The sequence below is a fragment of the Cyphomyrmex costatus genome, unplaced genomic scaffold (assembly GCF_001594065.2).
Source record: "Cyphomyrmex costatus isolate MS0001 unplaced genomic scaffold, Ccosl1.0 scaffold241, whole genome shotgun sequence".
Classification (NCBI taxonomy): Eukaryota; Metazoa; Arthropoda; class Insecta; order Hymenoptera; family Formicidae; genus Cyphomyrmex; species Cyphomyrmex costatus.
In genome coordinates, this window is record NW_017276489.1 from 1,626,458 (window position 1) to 1,651,947 (window position 25,490).

Sequence of the window (25,490 nt, forward strand, 5' to 3'; positions counted from 1 at the left end):
AATTCGAGTTAAATAATAGGGAATTTATTTAGATAAACAAATTATACGCGTATTTCACGCAAAATATTATACTCACCCGCATAAAAAACGAGTCAGTGTGCGCAACGTTACAATGGCCCATTTTTTTTTGCGGATATCTGTACTTAGAATCTTATTTTTTTAATTACATTTAATTATAGTTTACTCGCACAAAACGATATTAGATCGTTTTGAGAGAAACAAGATAAAGAACTTAATTTAAACCTAGATAATTATATGTATAATTATATGTATACATATGTATATTTGTGAAATGTGATAAATACTAAAGTTTAAAGCGACAAACAAAAACGAGTCTCGATCTTTATCGTTTGATATCTGGTGCATATAACCTAGTAATCGCAAAATGACGTAGCAAAATCAAGGTAAAACCTTTGCACTTCGTGACCGCTTTCACGATCGTTGTAGTCTCGCAACGGTAGAAGTTATTAATTATAGAACAGTGCCTGCAACAAGTTTTCTTCAACAGCGTAAACGTTTCACCGCGCGTGCAGTATAACTTTCTCAACAGTTAAAACGCTTTTCTAAGTTTTATAATCTTGCTCCCTTTTTTGAGCGTAGTCCCAAGAGATCATTCATTCATCACAAAACTAAGAAAATGTCAAATCTATTTGCATTTATCATCATTGTCATATTGTCAGTTTCTTCATATTTGTTTGAATATGTTTCACTTAGTCATGCCGAATTTAACTATAGGTAGTTCGATCAAAAGAAACGAGCGTTTCGTTTTTTCGTCGGGTTTCGGCACAAAAACCGAGCTTCAGCCTTGAATTGGTCGCGTCTGCAGTCGACCTTTCAACACTTCAACTACGTCGGGCCGCACGCGCCTCCGTCAACAATGCGAAGGCGCGCTGAAAATTTCCCGCTGGCCTAGCAGGGAAAATTGTAGCCTGACCTTCATCCTCATGTTCTCGACCGAAAGCTTTCATCCAGCCCACAATGTATGTCCTCGTTGCAACCGCACGCAATGGACTCGCGTCCTGTGATTTACGCGCCTCGTGGAAGAACGCCAGACATTTTTCCGCGATCAAATGATGAGATACGTCAATAGCGATTTTTTCACAGTGAAAAACTGGCTACCCAGTTAGTTTATCGTTGAAAATGTCGAGCTTGGGTCGGACGTGATAGGGGAATAGAAAAATTCGTTTATTCCGAAACGCAATCACGCCATTTCGCTTTATATAATTTATTACATAATTGCAAACTATGTAAGACGTAATATGATGAATACTTGATGCATGTAAGATCCCTCGTTATTTTATTTAAGAGACTACTGCACGGAAAAAACGATTTCGCTGAATTATTAAAAAAGTGTTTGTTAGATACAGAATTTGAAAATAATTTTGTTAAATTATTGTGAGACTATTAAAATAATTATGTCAAATCTCAAATATGAGCAATGCTGTAAAAAGTTTTGACGTTCTAGCAACCTGCTTAAGTGTTTTATATAATCCCTATTTTGATTGATCTAACGAAATTATTTTTAAATCTGTGTCTAATTGAATTTTTAGATACACTGAAAAAATACAAAAGTTTAATAAATATTTGTTTGAATATAAATGAAAGCAAATATTTAATAAATGTACACATGTATTTAATTGATACCATTAATTTGATTTTATTATTGTTTTTGTTGAGTAAATATTTATTTACTTAATATTGTTCAAAAAAATATGTATTAGAAAATTCTGTTCAGTGTACTTCAACAAGACGTTTCCATATTACGTGTATGTAATTCTTGATAACTGTACTACGCATGCGCTATTACAATTCTAATCTAATTATTCTTGCGCTAGACGTAGGCTTGATCGAACCATCAGAGAAGATTGAAGATGATGGATCCGCCTCGACATGCCTGTCGAGGTCGGCCAATGGTGTGTCCAGGACCGTGCAATCCACTAAAAGCTCATCATCACCATCATCACCGTCATCATCATCATCGTCAGAAACTCGACATGACGAAAATTGTCACTCCAGGAAAAGACATACTCTTGCCGGATGAGTTTTCTCAAATAACGCTGCTAAAATCTTTAAAGACAGAAGATTCTGTTACATCTGTGACTTCGAAAGACGATTTATCAATCTCCACAACCTCATCCTCCACCAAAATCGCTGTGATCAGAATCCCGAAAACTTCTCAATCCAGAAAAACCCACATCCCTGCGGGATACATATCACAAATCTTGTCGCCGGACAAACTGGAGATGCTCGGACAACCGTCGAAACCGAGAACAGAGAAGATGAGCGAGTTGATTCCTTTAAGAAAAATTGAATCGCCGATCCCAGAAGCGAGAACGACAATCCAACCGAAGGAAACAGCTGCGAGGACAACACCGTATCAGGCACCAAGGAATTATTTGAATAACGTAATATGCCCGATTATGATGAGACTGTACAGATTAACGCTGAAGATAATGTCGCCTCTTTGTCTGTGTCTGACGATCCTGATGATCTACGTAGGAATTCACGTATTATTGGCTGTAATCGCGCGAACATCTGCGTACCAGTTTTTCATGTCCAGTCAGATCTGCGGGGTCCTCGCGTTTCTTATGTGGCAACTGACCGGCACGATACTAATCTGAGCCACGCGAATAGATAATGCGCCGAGATAAACTCGCTGCCAGACAAACACCGAAATTGATTGACGTGTCTTATACTAATTTATCACAATTACATATACATACGTAAAACGGTTGCATAAGCTCTTCCGTTAAAGCATGTATTAATTAATTGATGTTCGGTGTTAAATTGATGAGTCTTATAAGTCTAGGAAACGTCACACGTGAACATTAGAATTCTAAGGAGTGAGATTATATTTGGATTTCAAAAATCTATGAAGATTGACCAATATTAATTATTGGAGAACGTTGTGATTAATGATGCTACTGAAATAACCGCCATTTTTTATAGTTTGTTTCATAATTCTTTAGTGTATATAGTTAGAAAGACATCCGATAATATTCCGAATATATAAAAATATGTGTGTATGCATATATATTTTCGAGTCGGACATCTTTTACTATCGTTTGATTATAAAAAAAAAGATATGTTCCCACATTAAGATATTGCATCATAAAACTGCAATCGCATTTATCGATGATTTTCAAAATTTTTGTTATATTTTCATGGAATAGCTTAAAAGCACGCGTTTTGTTCTCTTTAAAAACGTTCTTATTAACGGAAAGAATAGTTTTGCTGAATTACCTAAAAATTTAATAAAAAATACGGGGAATAATTTGAAAATAATCTCGTTGAACTATTATTATGTAGGACGCTCAAGTTGCTTGCTCAAATATCAAAAAATTTCGCAGCATTTATACTTGAATTTCCTACATAATTATTTTAATGGTCCAACAAAATTATTTTCAAATGTCTATCTAGCTAAGTTTTTAAATATTTCAGCAAAATCGTTTTTCTATGCACGAATAATCTTACCGATTCCGCATAAGAAAAAACAACGAATTTGTTTTATTTAAAGTATCTAAAAATTACTAGCGTCCCATCATAAATAAGTAATGCTGCAAAGTTTTATTCTAACAATCAAAATAATTTTATATAATTATTTTGATGGTGTAATATAAAATTATTTTCAAATCTATATCTAGCTAAATTTTTAGATATTTTAACAAAATTATGCTTTCCGTACGCCGACTTCTCCGAAAGACAACAAGACCACAAGCGTAATTGTTGCGGTTTTCTAGATCTATTTATTCGATGACAGGCGTCCTTCTTTTCGTACCGTGAGGGGGCCTGAGGCTGCAATACTCGTTTACGACGGAACTGGACGAAACGAGATTGGGATCCCTAAGAGAAATGCGGATAAGAGGCCCGGTTGCGTCACGCGATTGCCCTGCCGCCGTCTATTCGTAGAGTCCCAATACCTTGAAGAATGGTCCCCCGCGATGCGAACCTCGCCTCGGGAAGCGGTTTTGCGGTTTTCGAGCTTCTCGAAAACGATCTTTCCTTTTCCGCAGCACGTACGCGCTCGGTTAGGTTCGTGTGGTTTTTAACAAGCATATTGTCCAATCGCGTTGAATAGTATCGTTGTTACGTCGCCCGGGGATCCGACACACCTTAACGACACGATTGTCGGCCCTCAGGCGAGGAATTAGCCGAGCGGTGCATTCGAAATGCGCACACATCGCCGGTGCACGAGAAACAAGCTCTTTATTCGCGAAGTCGACGACGGAGTCTGCAAGACCTCGCGCCTCATCTCTCCGCGTTTGTAATTCAATTCCGAGCGCGTCATACCTGAGATTCGCTTCTCGATTTCACGAGGCGACGACGACGTGACATTCGATACATAAAATTCGAAATTATTATGATTGACAATGTTGTCGTGAAGTTCTACTATAACGTAGAGTAAAATGTTAGAGAACTGCGTGTAGCTCCCTGAACGAAAAATCTATTTTAGGGATAACAATAAGAAAACTCGAAAATTTTATTGATTCAATATGATGCTATCAATCACACGATAATAGTATCTAGTCAGCAATTGATCTGGATTCCAATTGAACTTTGAAATTCTTACAATAACTTATTCTTAGTGCAAATGTGGACTGTACATAAGATTATATAGTGTTTTACTTTTTATTTGAAATACTAAGAGTACCTGGCTATTATAATGATACTCTATCTTTTGCTTTTTTTTTTTTTACTACACAACTTTATAAAGGTCTGCTTTCTAAAGATGTTAATGTACCTATATGTAAGAATCATTTAATAATTTTTACACATTTATAAAAGTGATGAAAATTAACCCGGACACGAACGACATGTGTAGTAAAGAACCGGAAAATCATACGTATTAAGGGTTAATTTCCATACACAGGATTTTTGTTGTTTACTTAAAGGCAGGTGCTAAATACCGGTACATCCCCAGGCTTTATACAGTTTTGCATATATTTCGAAATGAGCAGTAAGCATTTGTGGCCACGCACGTTGCCGTAATGTGGGTATTAATCCTGCCATCAAAAAACAGTACGGTTGTGCGCGCTATCGTAATTACCCCGAGTTGACACTTTATAAAATCATCAGGGTCGTTTACACCTCCTTCAGCCCTCCACCCTGGGGCAGCTGCAGCTAACTCGCTTATCGCCCGAAGCCGGCCTTGACGTGGACGACGTTTCCTTCGAGGTGCTCGACTTTCACCTGCTGCACGCACGCGCGCGCGTTATGCTAAGAATAATTTCGCAATCGTGCGTATATGCAACACCACCCATTCTCACCGGTGTTTCTGTTGGTATACGAGATCGTCGCGTTTCCGTAAACTTTAACCGACGCGATAAATCATCCGGAAAATTACCATTAGAGGGAAGTCCGACCACCCTGCCGGATAAGCGCGCACAACTATTTAAGTATCGATGGCGAACCGATCGACGATCTCTCCCTCGAGAACCGCCACCCTTAGTGATCCCTATCGCGCATTACGCTTGTATCCCATGAATCCCGTGCTTAGTGACTCATGTTTTCACGAGGATCGCGTAACGAACGAGTCAATTCGTGCGGCGCGTGTCACTTTCGGATATGGAACGCGTGTATCGCTATCGAAATTACCGCGACCGTATCGGAGTAACATTCCCATTTCGCTTCAAGTATATTTTTGAAACAGCGGCTGTATAAAACATGGTTGAAAAAAAGATATTGTTTAAAAATAATATTCAAAAACACACACATATAATTGTGAGAATGAATGTAATATTAAAAATTAAACATCTCATGATAAAAAAAAAATTTTTAGCATTGTAATGAAATAGAATTTATGTGTTCTCAATTCATTCGTTTTACAATAAACATTTTTGTAAATTATATTTAAGTAGAAATATTTTTCAATAAAACAACATTTACAATCAATAGAATAAACTAATTCATTTCTAGAGATATTGCTATTTAAAAAGAAATTTTCAGTATTTAATAAGTTGGTTCTATCGATCGTAAGTGTTGTTTTATTAAAACATTTCCATATTAATATAAATATTTTACAAAAATTTTTATCATGCATTTTCTTGCTTTTGATAGTATCACACTCTAAAATAGTGATGAGTTAGCAGAAGTCTTAAAAATTAACTATCTCATGAGATATTAATTTGGTATTGTATATGAAATAAATGGAGATTTTATGTATTCTCAATTCACTCCTTTTAAAAATTAATCCGCTCCAACTTCCATTAACTTCAATACATATTAAATAGCTCTGTAATTGACTCGCGACGTCCATCTTAGTAAATGCGCGTTCGTTCCTCTACATTAATTTTTTCGGCAATCAATTACGTCACCATCGTGTGGCCTCGGATATTAAGATCGTAATAATAGCAGCAATTAAAATGAAACCTTCGCTCGCCACATGGCCCCCTCTTATTACTCCTCGAGAAGAATTATCGCGGCCTAACCGATCCAAGTGTTTTCCTCCGTCATCTTTCACGATCGCGATAACAGACGTCCTAATTTTAGGACTGCGGATAATTTATTTTTGTTTCCAACAGATCGTCCACTTCTAATTCGTGAGTCTTGCGTCCGACATTACGGCACATTTCTCCGTCAAATTAGGCGGGAACAAACAAGTCCTCGATAGCCCATGACTAACGAGGCCGTAATCGCAGAAACACCTCAACCCCGAACCCCCTTGAACCATTCGTATATCTTTCCTCGCTTCACGAAGGGGGGACGGGATACAAGAGGGCCACCGACTGCCCCCCGAGGAAAGACCCGTCATGCCGGTGAAGTTAGTTACAAATGGATCACGGAAGCGCGCTGGATATATTATATCGCGATTCGACCTGAGTCAAACCTAAAATGTGTTTACCAAGCTAACGACTTCGTGCGCCAGGTGGGATTGCTACCTATTGTAATTATACCGCGGCTGTCACGCGTTTTACGTTCTGATGATCGTGACACCGCGCCGCCCGGCAGGATATTCGTGTTCCTATATGAAAAAAAAGAGACAACGAAGAGAAAGTGACTATTCGCTTTGAGACAATACATACACTGAGGTGCGTTCCAAAACTTAACTCTGTTGACTTCGAATATCTTTTATCCCTGTTTAACATTTAGTGAACAACAAACTTGGGTTGACAAAGTCGTTCTTCTTCAGCCGAAGATGAGAAAAATGGAATTAATCGAGAGTATTAATATTAAGTCTGAAAAGTTGATGATTGAGAACGTTGATTTTTTATGCGTACCGTAGACACATTTGTCAATTAATCGCATAAGACAATCTCTAACTCGTTCTCGAATTTGTCAGTTATTTTTGTTAATAGGTATTTTTTTCTCAAAACGTCCAACAAGATTGACACTTTAAATGATACGTAAACGAAACAGTTTTGTTGAAGTATCTAAAAATTTAACTGAATATAAAAAAATACTGAAAATAATTTTGTTGGACTCATTCAGTTATAAATTTCTTGGTTAATAATGTCAAACAATTCAATTTTCTTTATGTCACATCTACAAATTTAGATTATTTTTATTAAAATATACTTATATAAGTTTTCGTTTCTTTTAAATGCAAAAAAATGGTTTTGCTAAAGTATCTAAAAATGTATCTATATAATAGATACAGAGCTGAGAAAGTAATTTTGTTGGATCGTCAAAATAATAATGTACAACGTTATCATAGAATGTTATTATTTTAATGATAATACTACGAAATATGTTTTAACATTCTCTCTCTCTCTCTCTCTCTCTCTCTCTCTCTCTCTCTCTGTCTGTCTCTCTCTAAATTTGTAGATACTTCTCATTAAAATCGTTTTTTTTTTTTTCATATAACAATGATAAATTCGCCAAGATTCTGCATTTATTAATTAAACTGTGATAAACTATATCAAACACGCGAGTGTACTTGATCGTGTGCTTGGTATATGCTGCTTTGATATATTTGATGCAAGACGCAGTATCCATTCTTAATCCGTTGCGAACAATTAGTTTGAGCGTCTACATAGTTATTTTAGTCTACAAAATTATTGTTTATCTCTAAATTTGTAGATACTTCTCATTAAAATCGTTTTTTTTTTTTTCATATAACAATGATAAATTCGCCAAGATTCTGCATTTATTAATTAAACTGTGATAAACTATATCAAACACGCGAGTGTACTTGATCGTGTGCTTGGTATATGCTGCTTTGATATATTTGATGCAAGACGCAGTATCCATTCTTAATCCGTTGCGAGTTCTCCCGAGGATGTTATCTCTCGTATTCGTTACGTGCATTAGTGTGTTTAGTCCACTTGGAGGCCTTCTAAGGCTGTTACCCCGCGTATTTATTATGTGCACTTCGTGTAACCGCGCGAAAACGGGGTCTAAAATGAAGAGATGTCTATCTCTCCCTCCCCCTCCCCCCCCTCTCTCTCTCTCACTCCCCTCCATCTCCTCTCGACTTCTTTATCTTTTATTTCCCTCTCTCTTTTTCTCCTTCTCTCGACATGTTGTTCTCTGTGCATGTTCTCCGCGGTGTAACGTGCACACGATCGTCCCAGGCCGGGTCGCGTGTGAGTGTATAATGTAGGTTGCTGGCACCTTGATGAAGGGTTCGCGTGACGAGTACCCTCTATCCGCCGGTATCCTGTCTCTCTCCTGACCTGCTCGTCCGCACCTCCTATTCCGTGCGGTTCACAGTCCACGGTTACCCACTTAAACGTTGAAAAAACGCACAGCGACGACGACAACAGCAACGATAACGTTCTCTTCGCAGAGCGACCATTTTTCGCTTTCCATTGCATATACAAAAAAAAGAAAACAGTTTAACCGATCGCCGATATCATCGATAAATTACAACGCGGTTCGTTTGACAAGTGACCGTCTAATTAGAACGAACATTGTTCCTTCGCTGAAATTAAAGAGGATAGGAAAAATTACTGGATTTAGGCTTAAATGATGGAACCTTTTTAAAGGACAAAGAAAATAAAGAAGATTCCATCGATTTGATCAAAATTATTCCATTTTATTCATTGTCCAGGACATTCAGTAAAATGGTCAAGTTTAACCTAAACAATAGAACTTCTCTTATATATGTTTTTTTCATTTTTGATATGCTGAATTATTTGCAAATGTTAAGTTCAAGCTAAACTGATGAAAGGAAATTATTGTTACTTTTAATGTAATTTTCGACATATTCCCATCAGATGAGTTTGAAATAAACATTTGCAAATGATTCAGCACATTAATAAATACAAGAAAACATGCATAACAACATGAGAAAGATTTCATCATTTCAGATAATTTTATTATCCATCCTCTTTTAATAAAAAGCCGCCACTTTTAAGATTTAACGATTATGTAAAAGGTTCCAGTTAATTATGCCCTTTTTTAAATTACAAATCAAAAGATTATTTGTACAAGATTTTCTTTGAAAAGAAAACAGTTCTTTTGAACAAAATAAAATCGGAAGATCAGTTCCTTTTTCCGGTAACCTTTGATAATGTTTACCGTTTAGTACATGCCGAATTTGTACATATGTTTCCGTTTCTGGAACACCTAAACTTATAGAGAATGCAAAGGAAACGATAAATAAAGGTAAAGAGAAGGAGAGGGATGGTCGAAACGTGGCGGGTGCGAACGTGGGAAAAAAGAAACCCCGGAACGCTTGAGAAGAAACCAAAGGAGTTTACGGTCCTGGCACCCCGTAGGGTCGGACAATTCCACCTGATTGGTAGAATCCGAATCCGTATTGTCACTCGTTGGACTGACGTTCAGCTCGCTCAGCTGGGATTTCGTGCCAAGTCGCTCGTGCTAACGATGTTATTCGTGCATCGCCGTTCTTGATATATCGATCGTCGTCGCTCCGCCGAGGACACAGAGAATAGCGACACGCCCTGGGATTACTTCAATTTTTTTAAATGAAGCTTAGTAGTACTTATTGTGTCCAGGAATCCCTGAAATCTCTTAAGTACCTAATGTGTTCAAGAATATAAATCCGTAAGCAGCTAATTCTGATTGTTTCGGAATGGATAAAGCATTATGATTGTCAATGCCTTATAATTTGTTTTTCCTTATCTTTCAATTCCACGGTTATTAAACCGCTAAAGTAAAGACTTTGTTTGCCACATATGCGTATGTCATCGGACAGCATTCTCTCTCTCGTAATTCGCACACTTGTGCTTTTCACGGTTCAGTCCAAGCAACATTGTGAATGGCTATTAAAGCTCGATATCGCTTTCCACTTCCCCGACGATGATATCGCGGCAGCATGTTCCCCGCGACGACGTCTCAAGGTTGCACGGATTGCGGCGGGTTATATTCTCAGGCGATCATCGCTCCTCCCTGCCCGAGGCACTCTCGCGGCGTTTTGTAATTACGCGCCGTCCGTCTTATCCAAAATCATCCCGTGCGTACGCGGCTTATCCAATTATCATCTGCTTTCCGCGCTGGCGTAAACACACACACTTCGCGGGTTGCTTATAATGTAGCAGTCCACCGCGATCGCGTTTCTGAAGTTCTGCCCGCTGGAAGGTGGCCGCTCATCCCCGACACCACCTTACGCCCGACGATAATTACCCGGCTCCCCAAGAGAGCCGCTAAGTATTTCGTAATTAGAGGCCTGCCGTCTTATCCGAAATCGCACTCTCGATTACAAGCTCACGCGGCTTATCGATTATCATCTCTACCTCCTGCATAGCGCGCGCGAAGTCGCTTACTTTTACCTTCTACCGTATACTTTCTTGATTTCCACTGTTTCTCAAGTATATCTTTTATTACGAACACCAAGGTAGCAAGAAGCACGTCACGTCAATCAGTCGTGGCTCGAGGATCATTCAAGGGTCATTCGTTACTTCGGTATGATGTTGAAGATCCGGGAAATTCGCTATGGAACCGTGAAGCATTGATACTCGCGCGAGTACTTCGCAGCTTGACGAAGATCACGATTGAAGAGATGGCAATGACGAAGTCAAACGAGTCAGCGTGCAATTTATCTAACATGTCGCTTTCTCCTTTCGATAACGTAATAGTGCCGCGTGTCACGTGTCACATTGTTGCGAGGAGGAACCCGTAGGCGTTAATGATGAAGTCGCGGGACTTATCCGGAGTACATCTAATATCCGAGTGCGCTTTGGACAAACACGTATGGCGTACGCCCGACGTTGATCACCTGGGTAACACCTCAAGGTTACGCTTTAGTAACAGCTACATTTCTACCGACAAACAGCCTGCGGTATGGCGAGCCGCGGGGTGTCCGGAGAAGAAGCGAGAAAGTACACATTCATAGAAAGAATTAGCTCGTATAATGCCTTTAGAGTGCAATGGTGGATTTATCAAGACGGCAATCTGAACGGTCACTCGAGTCCGCGAAGATCTTCAGATTCCCGATCTCGTAATTTGTTGCTTGACGAGCGAGTTAAATGAACATAGAATAGAAAGACGAAAACGAATCGAGGCGATCTTATCATTGGAGCTTATTCTCTCAAATATGTGGAATATCTCGAGAGAGGCGGATCTCTAAGATGCTGCATTCTGTGTAGATAGGCTCGATCGGAAGGTACCTGTTTGCGCAATTCTCGTAGTGCGCTTCGTAATTGCGCATGGCGCGACTTAACCGCGATCACATTCACTGTAGCTACAACCGCGTGGCTTATCGGATTATCGTTTACTTTCTGCACCGCATAAATATACCACAGCGCCGCTAGTAAAACGCGCTACTCCAAGCAAAACGTTAGCTGCATAAAATAAAGCACTGTTGACCAGCGGAGCGAATGATTAATACATGTTTAATTGTAATTAAAGTACGCGGTCTAAATGAATTAAATACGAAGCTCCACAAAAATCAACTCATAGAAAGACTGCTATTGGCGAGAAATATTATCAGTTTCATAATAGGTCTCCATAAATCCAAGTGGTTTTAGAATTAGATATGGATGACGTGTCATTGGAAGAAAATATTGGAATCGAATATTAGTGAAAATTATCAGAAATAATAGAAAATTGTCACAAAAAGGATATTGAACATTTATTTCTACAGAAGCGATGGTTATTTGTTGAATTATTTATTGTTATTTATTATTATTTATTGAATATATCTTAATTTAAACTTTCATATTTAAACCTCGATAAATTAATGAATTCTTTTGCAAACATTCGAAATGTTTTTCATCGTAATTGTGAGAATATGTTATACACTGGCACTTCCTACGGAACATAAACTATCAGAAAATTATACCCATAGACTTATAAGATAGACCCAGCATGCCCCCATGGTAGAAGTGAAGCCGCCAGAATAGTGAGAGTGAGTGAGAACAAAATACAACGGTGAAGTATTTCTATTCTTTTCCATTATTGTGAATATACGCGTGTAAGAGAAGGATAGAGATTCATCGATGTTTTGCATCTTTCACCGTTCTGCTAGCTTAACTTCTACCATAGGGGTATGCTGGGTCTATCTTATAAGTCTATATGATTATACCGATATTATAATTTAACACTCAACAACGTAACTGTTATGTACAACATGTGTCATATTACAATATTGTTGATTGGGAAATTATAATATTGATATGATATATACTATTAGCTTGTGTTCTGCGAGTTATTAGTAATAATAGCCAAAGCATGCAATTTGCGAATGTATTTTTATTATTACTCGATTCCTCGATTCCGAGAATTAGACGAGACACTTCGCACAAGAATCAAATAACAGAAAAATTTCAAATACCGACAATACCGTAGAAGCTTTATTAACAGTATCGATAATTTATAGAATTACAGATAGTAGGTCAATATTGTCATTATCGGAAAAGGGTTGGAATTAAATATTGACGAAATACCAGAAATAATATTATCTAGAAGTTGCAATAAAAAGAGTATTAAATAGTTTCTGCACATTGACGCGATTATTCTTAATTTAATATTACTCAAGTTGTAAAACCGTAAAATTAATGAACAGTACTATCCCGCAAATATTAGAAATGTTTTTTTTTTATCGTGATCGCAAGAATATGTTTTCTAGCGGTTATTAATAATAATAATAATCGAAGCGCGCGCGTCCGGTTCACAAGTACCTCGGACACCGATGAGCAAAAGATGCAGTCCGCTCTACCCGGTGCGGTATTTCGCAATTAGCCTGGAAGCTTATCTCGATCGCAGCATCTCCGGGGAGTTTCTAAAGAGCAGAGTCACGGCGTTCCGCGGGTCCTCGATCGCGATCGCGAAACTTCGGGCGATAATGCGACGCATCGATCATCGCTGCAGCGCCTCGAGGCTATACACGCACGCACACGCACCGTCGGGACAACCGATGGTTAGCTCTCTCGACTAACCCCGCGCGACCGTGCACACGAATATCTCATAATTCCGACGTGGTCACGCATCCCGGCCGCAGCTGCGGCCACGCCGACCGAACTTTATTAGCATACATATAAAAATGCGTGCGTCCGCGCGTAAACGGGCGCGATAAATTACGTCTGAAACTCCCTTAAATATCTCGTAAAACGTCAGTCAATGAAATCCATTAGTTCAGGTACGCCGACGTAGTTGGTCGCTGCCCCGCATTACCGACAACGTCCGCCGTCTCGCCGTCCGGAGGTTCCTACCCGCTCCTTTTCTCGCTATTTGCTCGCGAATTAAAGGCGCTCGTTTCGGCGTCGCGGTCTTTAAATACGACTGATTAACGAGCGTGTGAATATGAGTCACGTTACGATATCGTAAACGTAATTGCCGATGGATGGCGAAATTGAAAGAGCCGAAGGACTTCTCTGTCCTATACGTATTCTGCGTTAAAAGTACGATCGCTCTTAAGCTCGGCAGCCTCTTTGAAATATGACTAATACATTAATTACAAAGAAAGATACTTGAATATGTATATTTCTTTGTAGATTATATAGATAAAAAATTGCTATATATAATATATCATGGTAATTAGCAAATAAAATTATATTATAAATAATAAATAATACAGATGATACTTATAGTAAAATAAATAAATTATATATTTGAGTCTCACATTCTCAATTTTCCTAGAATTTACTATGAACTCCAGAGTATCTATGAAACGTGAAATTATTGATCTTGTTCGAAATAATTAGGAAATAAGTGGAAACAAAAATTTTATGAAAAGCATCTTTGTTGCTTTAAAGATTTGTTTTATCCACTTATAGTACTTCTACAATGTGCTCTTTGTTTCCTGTTTCTTGTTGTTTGTCGCTTGCCTTTTGGTCAAAAAGGCAATAGTGAGCAAGAGACAAACAGTAAGAAACAGGAAACAAAGAGCACATTGTAGAATTACCATTAGAGTAAAAGACAGTAATAGCAGCTATAAAGGTGACGATTATACAAGTTTTATGTGATTAAAATTAACATTGAAATGTATATAATTGAATAAACTATTTTATACTTTATAGTTGTTACTTATTTATATTATTTTACAGCTATTATAATTATAAGGTAGTTTGTTCAACTCTGTATCAATTCTACATTCAGAAAATTTTCTGATTGAATGGATAAACTAGAAAATTCTGATCGTATCAATGAATTATCTGAACTATAGAATTATATCTGTCCATTTTCAACCAGAATTCCAATTAACGCAACCAGATTTTCTTCCAGTGTATGTATAAAACTGGTATAGTTGTCACATTTGTAGTTGCTGCTACTGTCTTTTTTTCTGAGCGTCCAATAACGACTCGCTCGAATTTGTCCTGCGTACACGTAGCGTGTCTCGGATCGAGTTCCTCGAACGCGTCAGCACCGATACTCCGGCATCTCTGCCGATCGACACGCGTCACTTACCGGCCGGTCTTCGTGATGATCATCTCTGTACCGAGGTCGTTGAACTTGTCCCAGAGCTCCTTGGTCTCGAGGTGGCACTCGACATCACGCAGCTCGTCAGAGTTGCAGCTGGTCCTCAGACGTTGCCTCCTCTCGTCCGTGTTGCTGCTACTTTCCGCGCTGCTTCTTCGCGAGGGCGTGCCGGCCTCGGCACGGTCTTCGGCCAGCACTTCGTGGACTGGCCCTTCTTCGACGCTGCTGCACTCCTCCACATCGACGTCCACCTCCTCATCTTCCTCGTTCGCGGACTTCTCGGTACTTTCGCTCTCGCCCTCGCAGTTCTCAGTCTCCTCTTCGCCCAAAAGGGCTTCTTCCGTCACTACGGTCGCCGTCGCGACGATGTTCACTGGTGACTGTTGCACACCTGCTATAAAAAGATCCTCTACTTATCACATTTGTACATATTATCAATACATAATATAAAAAGTACAGTTAGAAAAAATATTTATTTAATCATGGAATAGTTACTGGAGTGATTTTTACACCCCAATAGTAAGAAAATAAAGCTCAGTTGTAATAATTTTCTTTATCTATCAGGAACTCATTTTTATTTCTTTTTTTTTTTTAATAAATATATACGTATACATAATGATCTCAAATATAGTAATAAATTATAAGAAGAATCAATAATATAAATTTTTTAATTGGGGTATAAAAACAATCCCATCGTTTACGTAAAAAGAATTATGTGACTATTTTCATGTCAATAACATTCTTTATTCATCGAAATGTAACTTGCAAGCAGTTTTAATTTCCATCCTAAGTGTAATATTGATAACAAGCCGTCTGTTTTAAAATAAAAATGGTTTTGTGTCTGTAAGAGTGAATTAAATGTAAGTAAATTATCTGTAAAAGCTTCCACAATTATTAGTACATAAATAATACATATATAAGATAATATATTATAAGATAAGTCATCTGTCTCTGATTAAAACTTTCGTCCAGCCAATGGTTCTAAAAAGATTGTAGCCGCATCGATCGGAGTTTATTAGGTTGAGATTTATCGTAAAGTAACAACGTCAACGACCATCGCGTAAGATGCGGAAAGGAAATCCCCGAAGCAGGCGCGCGATTATCGCGAACCGCGTCGATTTAAATGAGCAAGATGAGTCCGGACGATATCGGGGGGGCTCGCCGCCTGTTTAATTAATCGACCGGGCCCCACATCTGCCACAAGGTGGTGGCCGGCGCCTAATTAAACCGTCAGATTTTCAAGAAAGCCGATCCGCCGCCGTGCCGGTGTGTACACAATGTTAATTGCGCCGGGTCCGCGATATCGATCTGTTAATTTGTACTATTCCGCGCGAACAATGCGTCTTCTGGGCGTGCGTTTATCTCAAATTGGATCCGCCGGCCGCGTTGTTCGCGAGTGCGTTCACGCACGTGCGGTGGTACGCGGGAAAATTTATCGACGCGGTTACCGTCGACGAGAAACAGGTCGCCGACATCGCCGTGGCTCTTCCGTTCCGCACAAACTGTCTGTCCACGCGGAAAAGACTATTACGATCCGTGTTCTTATTTCCATTTAGCGCCATGTTACCGTTAGATACGGCTGTCCGATATGGAGAATTTATTCGCTTAATGTGAAAATCGCATATATCGGTAGGAGGGTTGAGGAGAATCCGACAGCGTATTTAATATTGTACCCAAGAGCCTTACTCATTTAGTATCAAGATAGCATTCAATGTTAACGGGAAACAAGACGCAATAAATATTTCTAAAATATTTTTAACAGGGTGAGAAGGGAGGATAATTATCCACGGGTATACTCATCATATATATTTATGTTTATGAAGATGGTTGTTCGATAAAAACGGTCGAATACCCGAGTCTCTTTCGTTTCCTGGGGAGAGCGACTTCGTGGGCTAATGACTTAATGAGTCACCGCGTGTGCTTCTTCCTGCTTCGCTGAAGTTTCTACTTCTCGATCACAAATTGAGCAGCTTCCACTGGAGGAGATGTGTGTACATCTCACGGTTCGCCATGTCAGGAAACACGGCGATGATCGCGCCCATTGATCGTAGACGTTAATTTGATGCGTCGCGTCGCTTCCCATTTTTTTTTTTCTGACGTTTGGTCACACACTATCACACACCACGCTGACTGCGCATCGCTTCTCTCCTCGCGTTCTCTTACCCGCTCAAACCGGTTAAGCTAAATTTTCGACAATAATGATGACAACGACGACGATGACGACGACACGCATTCGATGGCGATTACTTTCGCTTTTTCGTGCGTCGCGCTGCGTTGCGCGCGAACTTATTATAGCAATTTACATTCCGTTTAGGCGAAACCAGTTATCTTTTTACGAGATTACCGACGGTTGCCAAATTTCTTAATCGCCTTGAGACAATCTTTCGTCGCTACTTAAATACTTTACAGAAAGCTATATATTTGATAGAAAGCTTTATATCTGTCATCTTAATTCCGAAATATGAGAAGCGTTTGGATTTCGATTTTAAAGATAACTCCTAGCAGCCAGACGAGCAAAAATATAGTGATTTTAAAGAGAGAATAAAGTTAGTGAAAAAATTCAATTTTAAAAGAACTTTTAACGCTTGAAATTTTCGTTAACAATTAATCGTATTTAATCATGAAACGGAGAAAACACTTTTAACATTAGAATATGATTATACATATATACTTTTTTCTATTATTAAACTATATATTTTTAGAAAAAGGGAAAATAAATTGATGGATTTACATATTGCGATAAAAATCACGAACTTGAAAAATGTAATAACTTTAAAACTGTTACAATTAATTATTTTAAATTTCTAATTGTTATAAATTTGAAAAAATGTTATTCCAGCTTCAGCTCCAAACTATGTAATAGTAATTTATCTATTGGATAAACCGAAAGAGCAAGACAGTACATTGAAGTCTACTAAAAGGTGGAAGACCCTAAATTTAATTAATTTTGTTCAGAAACAGTTAACAAGCAAATAAATAGAACACTAAGTTCGCGCACGTGGAAATATTTGCACACGTATATGAATCGAATGCGCGAATTTCGTGAAATTCGAATGCGTAGAACGACGCGAACGGCTGGGTAGCGCCAGGAAGCGAAGCGCGCCTTGAACGCGCAGAGCGTAGTTACGCGCATCGCGTGCGGTTCGCGCGTTGCGTGTGCGCACATCTGCGTGCACGCACGCATGCACGCACTCACTCATTCACGCACACACGCGGCCGGCTAATAATAATGCGCGTAGAGGCCACGTTCGCAGTTCGCGTCGCGGCACGCGTGTCACGTCACTCGCGAGTTACATGTAGAGAAACGCGCGTAAGAGCGAAAGCGAACATACACAGCATATACACGCACGCATCTGTGCGCTACCTTTTGTTTTTTTTCTCGCGTGGTTACGAAATCGCTCGATTTTCTCATTGAAGCATCGCAGCGTTGTTGAGAAAAACTGCCCGGTTCTGGGGAAGAAGTTCTCACGCGTGAACAGCCGGTGGACGCGCGCTCGATAGGGGAAAAAAAGAGCCCGGTGCGTTAAAATTAACACCTCGACACGCGTCTCTTGCGTGAGCCGCGAATGCGTCGTCGTCGGCCTTCCGCGACGTCACGCACGATGAAATTGCCCGGGACGTGCATCTTGCCCCGACGTTGCTCGTTAATTTGCGAACAATCGGCTTTCCGGCTGAAAATCCACTTATTCCAGCTACGACACGTTCTTCTCCCGTTTTTCCGAGAAAGAGATACGTAAACATACAAACAGATAGAAGAGGAGTAAAATAAGTACTGTGTGAAACAGCAGTAACATAACAACAAATTAAATAACTCATTAAGAAATTTCCTGAGAAAACATATATATGATATTCGAAAAAATGATTAAACATTTGTTAGAATTATGTACGCTGAATGTAAAAGGTATATTTATGCAGATTTTTGGTAAAAAGCTTTATTTATGGAAAAGAAACATTAATTTGCAATTTTGTAATGAATGTTATCTTAATATAATTAAAAGATTTTAGAGCGAAAATAATTATAATTTTGGAAATGTCTTGACTGTATAAATATCTTTTATACATCTAAATAATATAACTTTTTATCATGTTTGCTTATTATTGAGATGTGCTTTAATTATCACACATCTTTTTATTTAAAATAATTTTGAAAAGTATACAATCTATTTTATTCTTTGTTAATGAATTATTAATTAATGTTTACTTTCTGAAAAAAAAATTAGTTTTTCTTATAGAGATATCTTTCCGAATACTTTTTACACTCATTCTAAATGTACCCGTTATTTTCAAGCGTATTACTACTTTAATAATGTGTGTCTTTGGATGAAAAATAAAATTGTGTAAGCTTGCAGTTACCAAAAAAACTGCAGTATATACAGCTCAAATTAATACGGTTTATTCCCATTAAATTTATTCAAATTTAGTTTATTCAATTTATTGTTAGTCTAAGAAAGGGGGGCAAACTAAATGTTTCAAACTAATCTCTACTATTAAACACACATATTTATTCTTCTTCTTTTTCTCGCACAATTATATCTTTCGCTGTGTCTATTTTTGCTTCTTTTCCGCTATCGGCTCTTTTTCCAAATCACTTAAATTTATTCTAAACTCGACAACCCGTCGCGCATATCAATTATTCCTTTTTGCTTAGATCTGTAACGTGTTTGTTTCGCTATGTAGATTCTTAAAATGTAGGTCAAAGAAATATTATATATAGAAATAGATAAATATATTGTATTGGTCTTTATCTTTCTGCTTTATTCGTAAAACGTTTTCAATTGTTACAAATGACCTGTTCCACTTTCTCTTCGGCTCCTTCATTTTTCAAACATTAACAAGAATAAATGATACCTTCGGATTCGATTTTGGGGTCACATGAGGCACACAGCGTGTCGTATATGAAAAACAGACATGGGTCCGATGGTGACTTAAAGTGTGCCGTATCGTAATCGGCACACGAACGCATAAAGCGACACCATGGGGCAGAATGAATGCTCGACCGGAAGCTTTGCGGGCAAATATACAGAAGGAGTTGTAGAGGGAGAAAGAGAGAGAGAGAGAGAGAGGAATAGCTTTGCACAATGTATATGCGAGCGCGCGTGCGAGAAGGTGGTCCCATGTTCCATGTGATCTTTTAAGACCAGAAGAAATATGACCGAGCTACTGACGTAAGCTTCCTTTTGCTGAGACCGACGGCCGACCACCCAGAATCCTGTCACCACTAGGGCTCCGCTTCGAAGGACTCGCTCGAAAAGATGGACACAATCGCAATCCGGCGTACGATCGTTTTATCAGAATCGTCAGAATTTTATTTTGGACGGAAAAAGATGAATTAACACTCCCGTTCTAAGTTGGGGATCAACCTACAATTCCACGCGGGAGGGATGATTCTGGGAGGGATGTATCGGCTCATTCAGAATTAAGTGATCTGTATGAATCAGGTGGACCTTATATGTATAGCTACTTCGAGCGAGCCGAGTTGCTATAATTTTGGTGATTTTCGGAGTCACAAGTCAATCATTTCCATCTATATGTATTTATGTGCGCTGATACCAATATCTACTGAAGTAGATTGACTGTAATCTCGGTTCAGCTTAATCTTCATCTTCTTTTAATTCTTATAACTAGAAAAAGACAACGAGTTAGTTAAACATGATTAAAATTAAACTACATTGATAGAAGGAGTATAAAAGAACGATTTTGCTAAAACATCTAAAACGATTAGAGACAAATCTGAAAATAATGGGATTATCAAAATAATTGCGTAGATGCTCAAGTATAATGAGCACTGCTGCAAAAAGTTGACATTCTAGCAATATGTTCGAACATTCTATTTAATTATTTTGATGGTCTAACAAAATTACTTCACATCTGTAGCTACAACTAACTTTTTTAATAGTTTAGAAAAATGTTCTGTGTATGTGCGCGTATAGTGTCACGGGAACTAGCTGTCACGATTTGCGGATTATCGCCGTCCGTAGCGAAAACAATTTTCAAATTATATGGTGCGTAACGTGTGATACTACGAGATTACGCTACGGAAAATTGTGATAATTATAGTTCAAATAACTGCAGCAAATGTTTATCTCGCTCAATGCCGATATGATCCGGTGGCGAAGTGTGATGACTCTTAATTAGGGTGCTTTTAAAGAAATAATCGACTCGCGTCAACGGAAACGGACGCAAAAAACGACAGCGCGTGTGCAAAACGTCGACATTCACCCGGTTTCGCAACGATGCGTCAACACGACGCCATTACCGTCGATGGATTAGAGAGAAGTACGCGCGTTAAAAAATAAATTGCATTTCATTTAGATCGCGAGACACGCCGCTACTTGATCACGCGAGAGCGACTCCGTCTCGCGGGCTAATTACATCGCTATAATCCGGCTGGAGATGGAGTTTAGACCGAGTATATGTGGCGTTCTTCTGTCGGGACTGGATTAGTTTTAAGAGATTCCGCATGACAATTAAATTACGCGCGAGCTATTCTTGGAGCGGAGTTATTTTCGCGTCGCGTTATTTTCACATCAAGTTCACTCGATTTTCCGCTAACCCAGTAGAGTGCATCTCATATACATACATCTCTTGTAATATCAATCATTATACGAAACCGGCTGTCGTACGAAGTTTGAGAAGAGATTCCAAATTGAGTTTTTTTAGTTTAATATAACATCCATCTTTTTCTGTCTCGCTGGTATGAATTACCATATGAGTATTTAATTGTATAACGTAAACGCGAGGTATTTAAAAAAGGAGAGTTTTTTTTTTAAGTACATTTAAATAACTATTGACACATATACAATAGGCGAAGGTCATATTCGGTTAACGTCTAACTTACTATTATTTAAATAATTATGATTAAAGTCACGATATACATAAAGTGCCACAATTTATCCGCCATTTAAAACATGACATTCAAAATTGAGTGCAATTGTCAGAATAGAATAATTGTACTAAAGTATGCACTGTTCGACGCCATTTTGACTCAAAAAATTGAAATTGCGGTACTTTATCTATCTATAGTGACTTTCATCTTTCAACAGCAATTGTGATTTTTAAAGGCACGATCAATATTTTTGTTGTATAAATCTGATAAAGTATATAATCCGACTTCTATGATAGTAAAAATTTATACTTGTTTAAATTTAAAGCTTTGACAATAAATATATATATCAGAATTTTTGTAGATTTTTAAACTCTAAAAGATATCGGGGTAAATTAAATACCTTTAGTGGGAATTTAAGATCTCCGATATGGATTTTAAATCTCTGGTGTGTTTATATCAACACTATTATGATATATATATATATATAATATATATAATATATGGATTTAAAACCCACGATGTTAAATCCACATGAACTAATGTCGATATTGACAGCAACGCAACAAGAATTATACAGGTATTGCTATTTTTTTATAGAGTGTACATAATTTGCTCTATTTCTCGAAGATCTCTATTGCTGACGGAGGAATAAAAATTCATGTTGCTGGCAAAGTTTTTAATTATGATATTTAACCTCGCAGCGCATCCATATATTTCGTGAAAAGTAAAAATCCTCGCGCTGCAGTTTGGTGATCACGTTCGAGTGGCGCTGTTACATGAAAGCAATTTTATTCGTCGGATACGCGCGAACAAGCGTGAGGCAATCTTTTATCAGAGACCCGTGCGAATTTACGTAATTCCTTAATCCGAGTGCCCTTCTCTCGTGCACGGCGCGGTCGCGCTTACAGGGCAGGAGAGGGTTTAAACCGGTTTGTAACGGATCCGCTAATTTCGCACATGCGAGGGTCTTCGCAGTGCAAGACGGACGAGAGCGAGTCCGATTTCGCTAGTTGGGAAATTAGACGAGGAAGTGAGGGGATGTAGGTATATCTCACACCCGATCGCGGTACACGTGAACCGGTTTCAAATCTCGCACCACGCAGGAAGCCGTGATCTCTCGAAAATAACGAAAAAGGACGCGATCCTCGATCCGCGACGAGGGAGGGGGGAAAGGGATTGAGAGAGAACAGGAAAGGATTAAAGAAAGAAAAGATGAAGAAGAGGAAGGAAGAAGAACGAGAGGAGCTCGCTCAGGCATCGTAATCGATTCAAATCTAGGTTAAAGTCGGTGATCGTTGTACTCGCGGCGACCGCGACTTTTTGCGTCACTCTCGGGCGTGAAGTAATGGATTATAGTCAGAGACAATGATTACGACCTCTCGCGAGGCGATATCATGGATCCTATGAATCTCTAATTGCAGCTGGTATTTAATGCTCGCCCACTATCTCGAATAGCGAGAGCGGACCTCGTGAGCGCAGGCGACGATTAAGAATCCTCCGGATTGCCAGCGGCGAGCGTAATGGCGTCGTTAAGTGCGCTAATGTGATTACTGGCTGAAAGGCGGCGGACAAGTCTCTAGCAGGCGACAAAAACACGCCACAGCGATTTACGTTCGAGCGAGCGGCGCAAAAATGCAGGTCAGATAGAAAAACGCTGAGAGATTTTCTTTTTCGTTCGCGTCTCGTCTCTTTTTATCATTGCATCTTCCAGTTCGAGCTACTTGCAAATAGCACGAGATTATCAATCGGAAAAAAACGCTATTATAAACGGCTACAAAAAACGTGTATCCTTTTATCTCACAACTTATTTTTTATCCTAAACTCGACAATACATCGCACTCATCGATTACTTCTCGTTGCTCGGGTTTGCTACTTCTTAACTTTCGTTGTATCGTGAAATGTACTTTTTTTTTTTTCAAATACTACGCGGACTAGCGTAATTTTATAATAATAATTTATACTCGCGTAGCTCGCGAATGCTAGAAATGGAAAAAAAAAATAAGGTAAATTATAAACATTGTTTAGAAACGCTGAAAAGAAAATGAAGTGATAACGCGCACCGACTCGTGCGATCTCCATTTGAATACGTTAACACGTTTCTTATCTCGTAATTTTATAATTACACCACGCCGCATCGATCGTTATACACATCGGGCGCAAACATGAGGGAATACACACGCGACAATAATTTCGCAATGTTGATATAGGTACGCGACGCAGTAACGGCGATAGCCCCGCAATGGCGGATGACAAATACTATAACACATCTGGCCGCATTACTTGATTTTTATATACACATCATGTCTTCCAATAAGCGATTAATCGCTTTTTACAACAATTATCTCACAATAGGTAGCCTAGGAATTTTTTTATAATTATAAGCGCACTTTTTTTCATCATTGCGAGAAAAAATTCTCGTTCTCTTGGACATATGAATTTTTTTAAGAAATTATGTTCAATTAAAACTTTAGAATTTCCGATATACTTTTTATGATACAGAACATTTTGTATGTGGAAACTTTTAAGATTAGTATTTTCGTAATATGTGATATATTTAGCTTTTCCGTTTTTCCCAACATTCTCGACGTTGACCAATTCTAGAACTGAAAATAACGTACACTTGAAAGTTTTATTTGGTTCTCTAGTGATCTTTAATCTCCCTTTATTTTGTAACAAAATAGGTTTTCGACATACTTTATCTAAAAATTTAGAACTTCTTTGATTTTGAAACGTTAATAAAAGGCACAGGAAAGCCTCGATAGAATCAACAAATTTGAGAACATTGGAAATGTGGGCTTTACCCATAAATAAAGTTATGCATTTTATTTAAATTGAGAAGAATAAAATTGTGATATTTCTTTGTATACTTTTATGGTTATTTTGAATGATAGACGGAATTGTATGTAAAAAGACTGATCATAATTAATGGAATGTGGGTAAAGCCCACATTCCAGTTTTCTGTTTTTATACCTTCGGAGAAATAAATCGAGTAACAAACAGATTAGCGAGAAGCGAATGACAGTAAGAATCATAGTGAGCTTTACCCACATTCCAGTGTATATTTACAATAAATATGAATTATGATCAGTCTTTTCACACAATTTCGTCTATCACTCAAAATGTATAACTTTATTATTTTAAAAATATTAACGTATATATTGGACTCTCGATAAACAAACAATTAAATACATTAAAAAAAAAAAAAGGGCGAGTGAGAGTAAATTAATGTCTACGCAGTTGACAATGCGTTAATGTGGAGATGTTTAAATATCCAAAAAATATATATATATATTAAAAAATCAAAAAATTACAAAATTAGAATTTCATACGTTTCGACTGAATTCCAGTTTTAAATTCCAACGTTTTAACTTTTTAAACACTTTAGTAATCAATTTGAGCGTCATACGTAATTATTTTGATAGTCCAAGTAAAATTATTTTTATAAAAAAAAAAGGTTTACATCTAGCTAGATTTTTAGATATTTCAACAAGATCATTTCCGCTTCATATCAAGATAAGTATCAACTAATGTATCAAGATAGATAAAACTAAAGCATTGAGAATCATATCGGTCATAGAATAAGTTAATAAATTATTTCGATTGTGGAATAATTCGAATTCTTTTGTTCCAATGATGCAAGTAGCTAATTAACAAAGATAGGAAGAATAAGTCGACAGAATGTATTGAGTATTAAAGTAGAAGCAAGCGTTAAAAATGTTTAAAGAGAAATTATAATATATATATATATATATATAAAAGATAAATTATAATATATACATATATATAAAATATAAATTATAATATATATAGTGACCAAAGTGCCTACGATTAAATATAATATTATAAAATGTGAAACCAAGGCGAGAGAGAGAGAGAGAGAGAGAGAGAGAGAGAGAGAGAG

At 38.0% G+C, this 25,490-nt stretch overlaps 2 protein-coding genes across 5 annotated transcripts in view; one reads left to right on the forward strand and one right to left on the reverse strand.

Annotated features, from left to right (window-relative positions):
• LOC108774273 (T-box transcription factor TBX20) overlaps positions 1-25,490 on the reverse strand; it is a 70,345-nt gene that overhangs the window by 40,987 nt on the left and 3,868 nt on the right. The window contains exon 2 of the mRNA XM_018540337.1: positions 14,752-15,157. Coding sequence (XP_018395839.1) covers positions 14,752-15,157 — 406 coding nt within the window. The remainder of the gene's footprint in view (positions 1-14,751; positions 15,158-25,490) is intronic.
• LOC108774274 (uncharacterized) lies at positions 338-2,732 on the forward strand. 4 transcript variants are annotated; one of them, XM_018540339.1, is made up of 3 exons: positions 349-404; positions 736-980; positions 1,836-2,732. In XM_018540339.1, the coding sequence occupies exon 3, from the start codon at positions 1,872-1,874 to the stop codon at positions 2,619-2,621; it is 750 nt and encodes a 249-aa protein (XP_018395841.1). In that variant the 5' UTR covers positions 349-404; positions 736-980; positions 1,836-1,871; the 3' UTR covers positions 2,622-2,732. The 4 variants fall into 4 exon arrangements, with proteins under 4 accessions (XP_018395843.1, XP_018395841.1, XP_018395840.1 ...); XM_018540338.1 differs by lacking the exon at positions 349-404 and adding an exon at positions 469-549; XM_018540340.1 differs by lacking the exon at positions 349-404 and adding an exon at positions 501-532.

What these genes read in the sequence shown, in the direction of transcription:
- LOC108774274 (XM_018540341.1), top strand. Translation starts at nt 1,872, where the DNA reads ATGATGGATCCGCCTCGACATGCCTGTCGAGGTCGGCCAATGGTGTGT.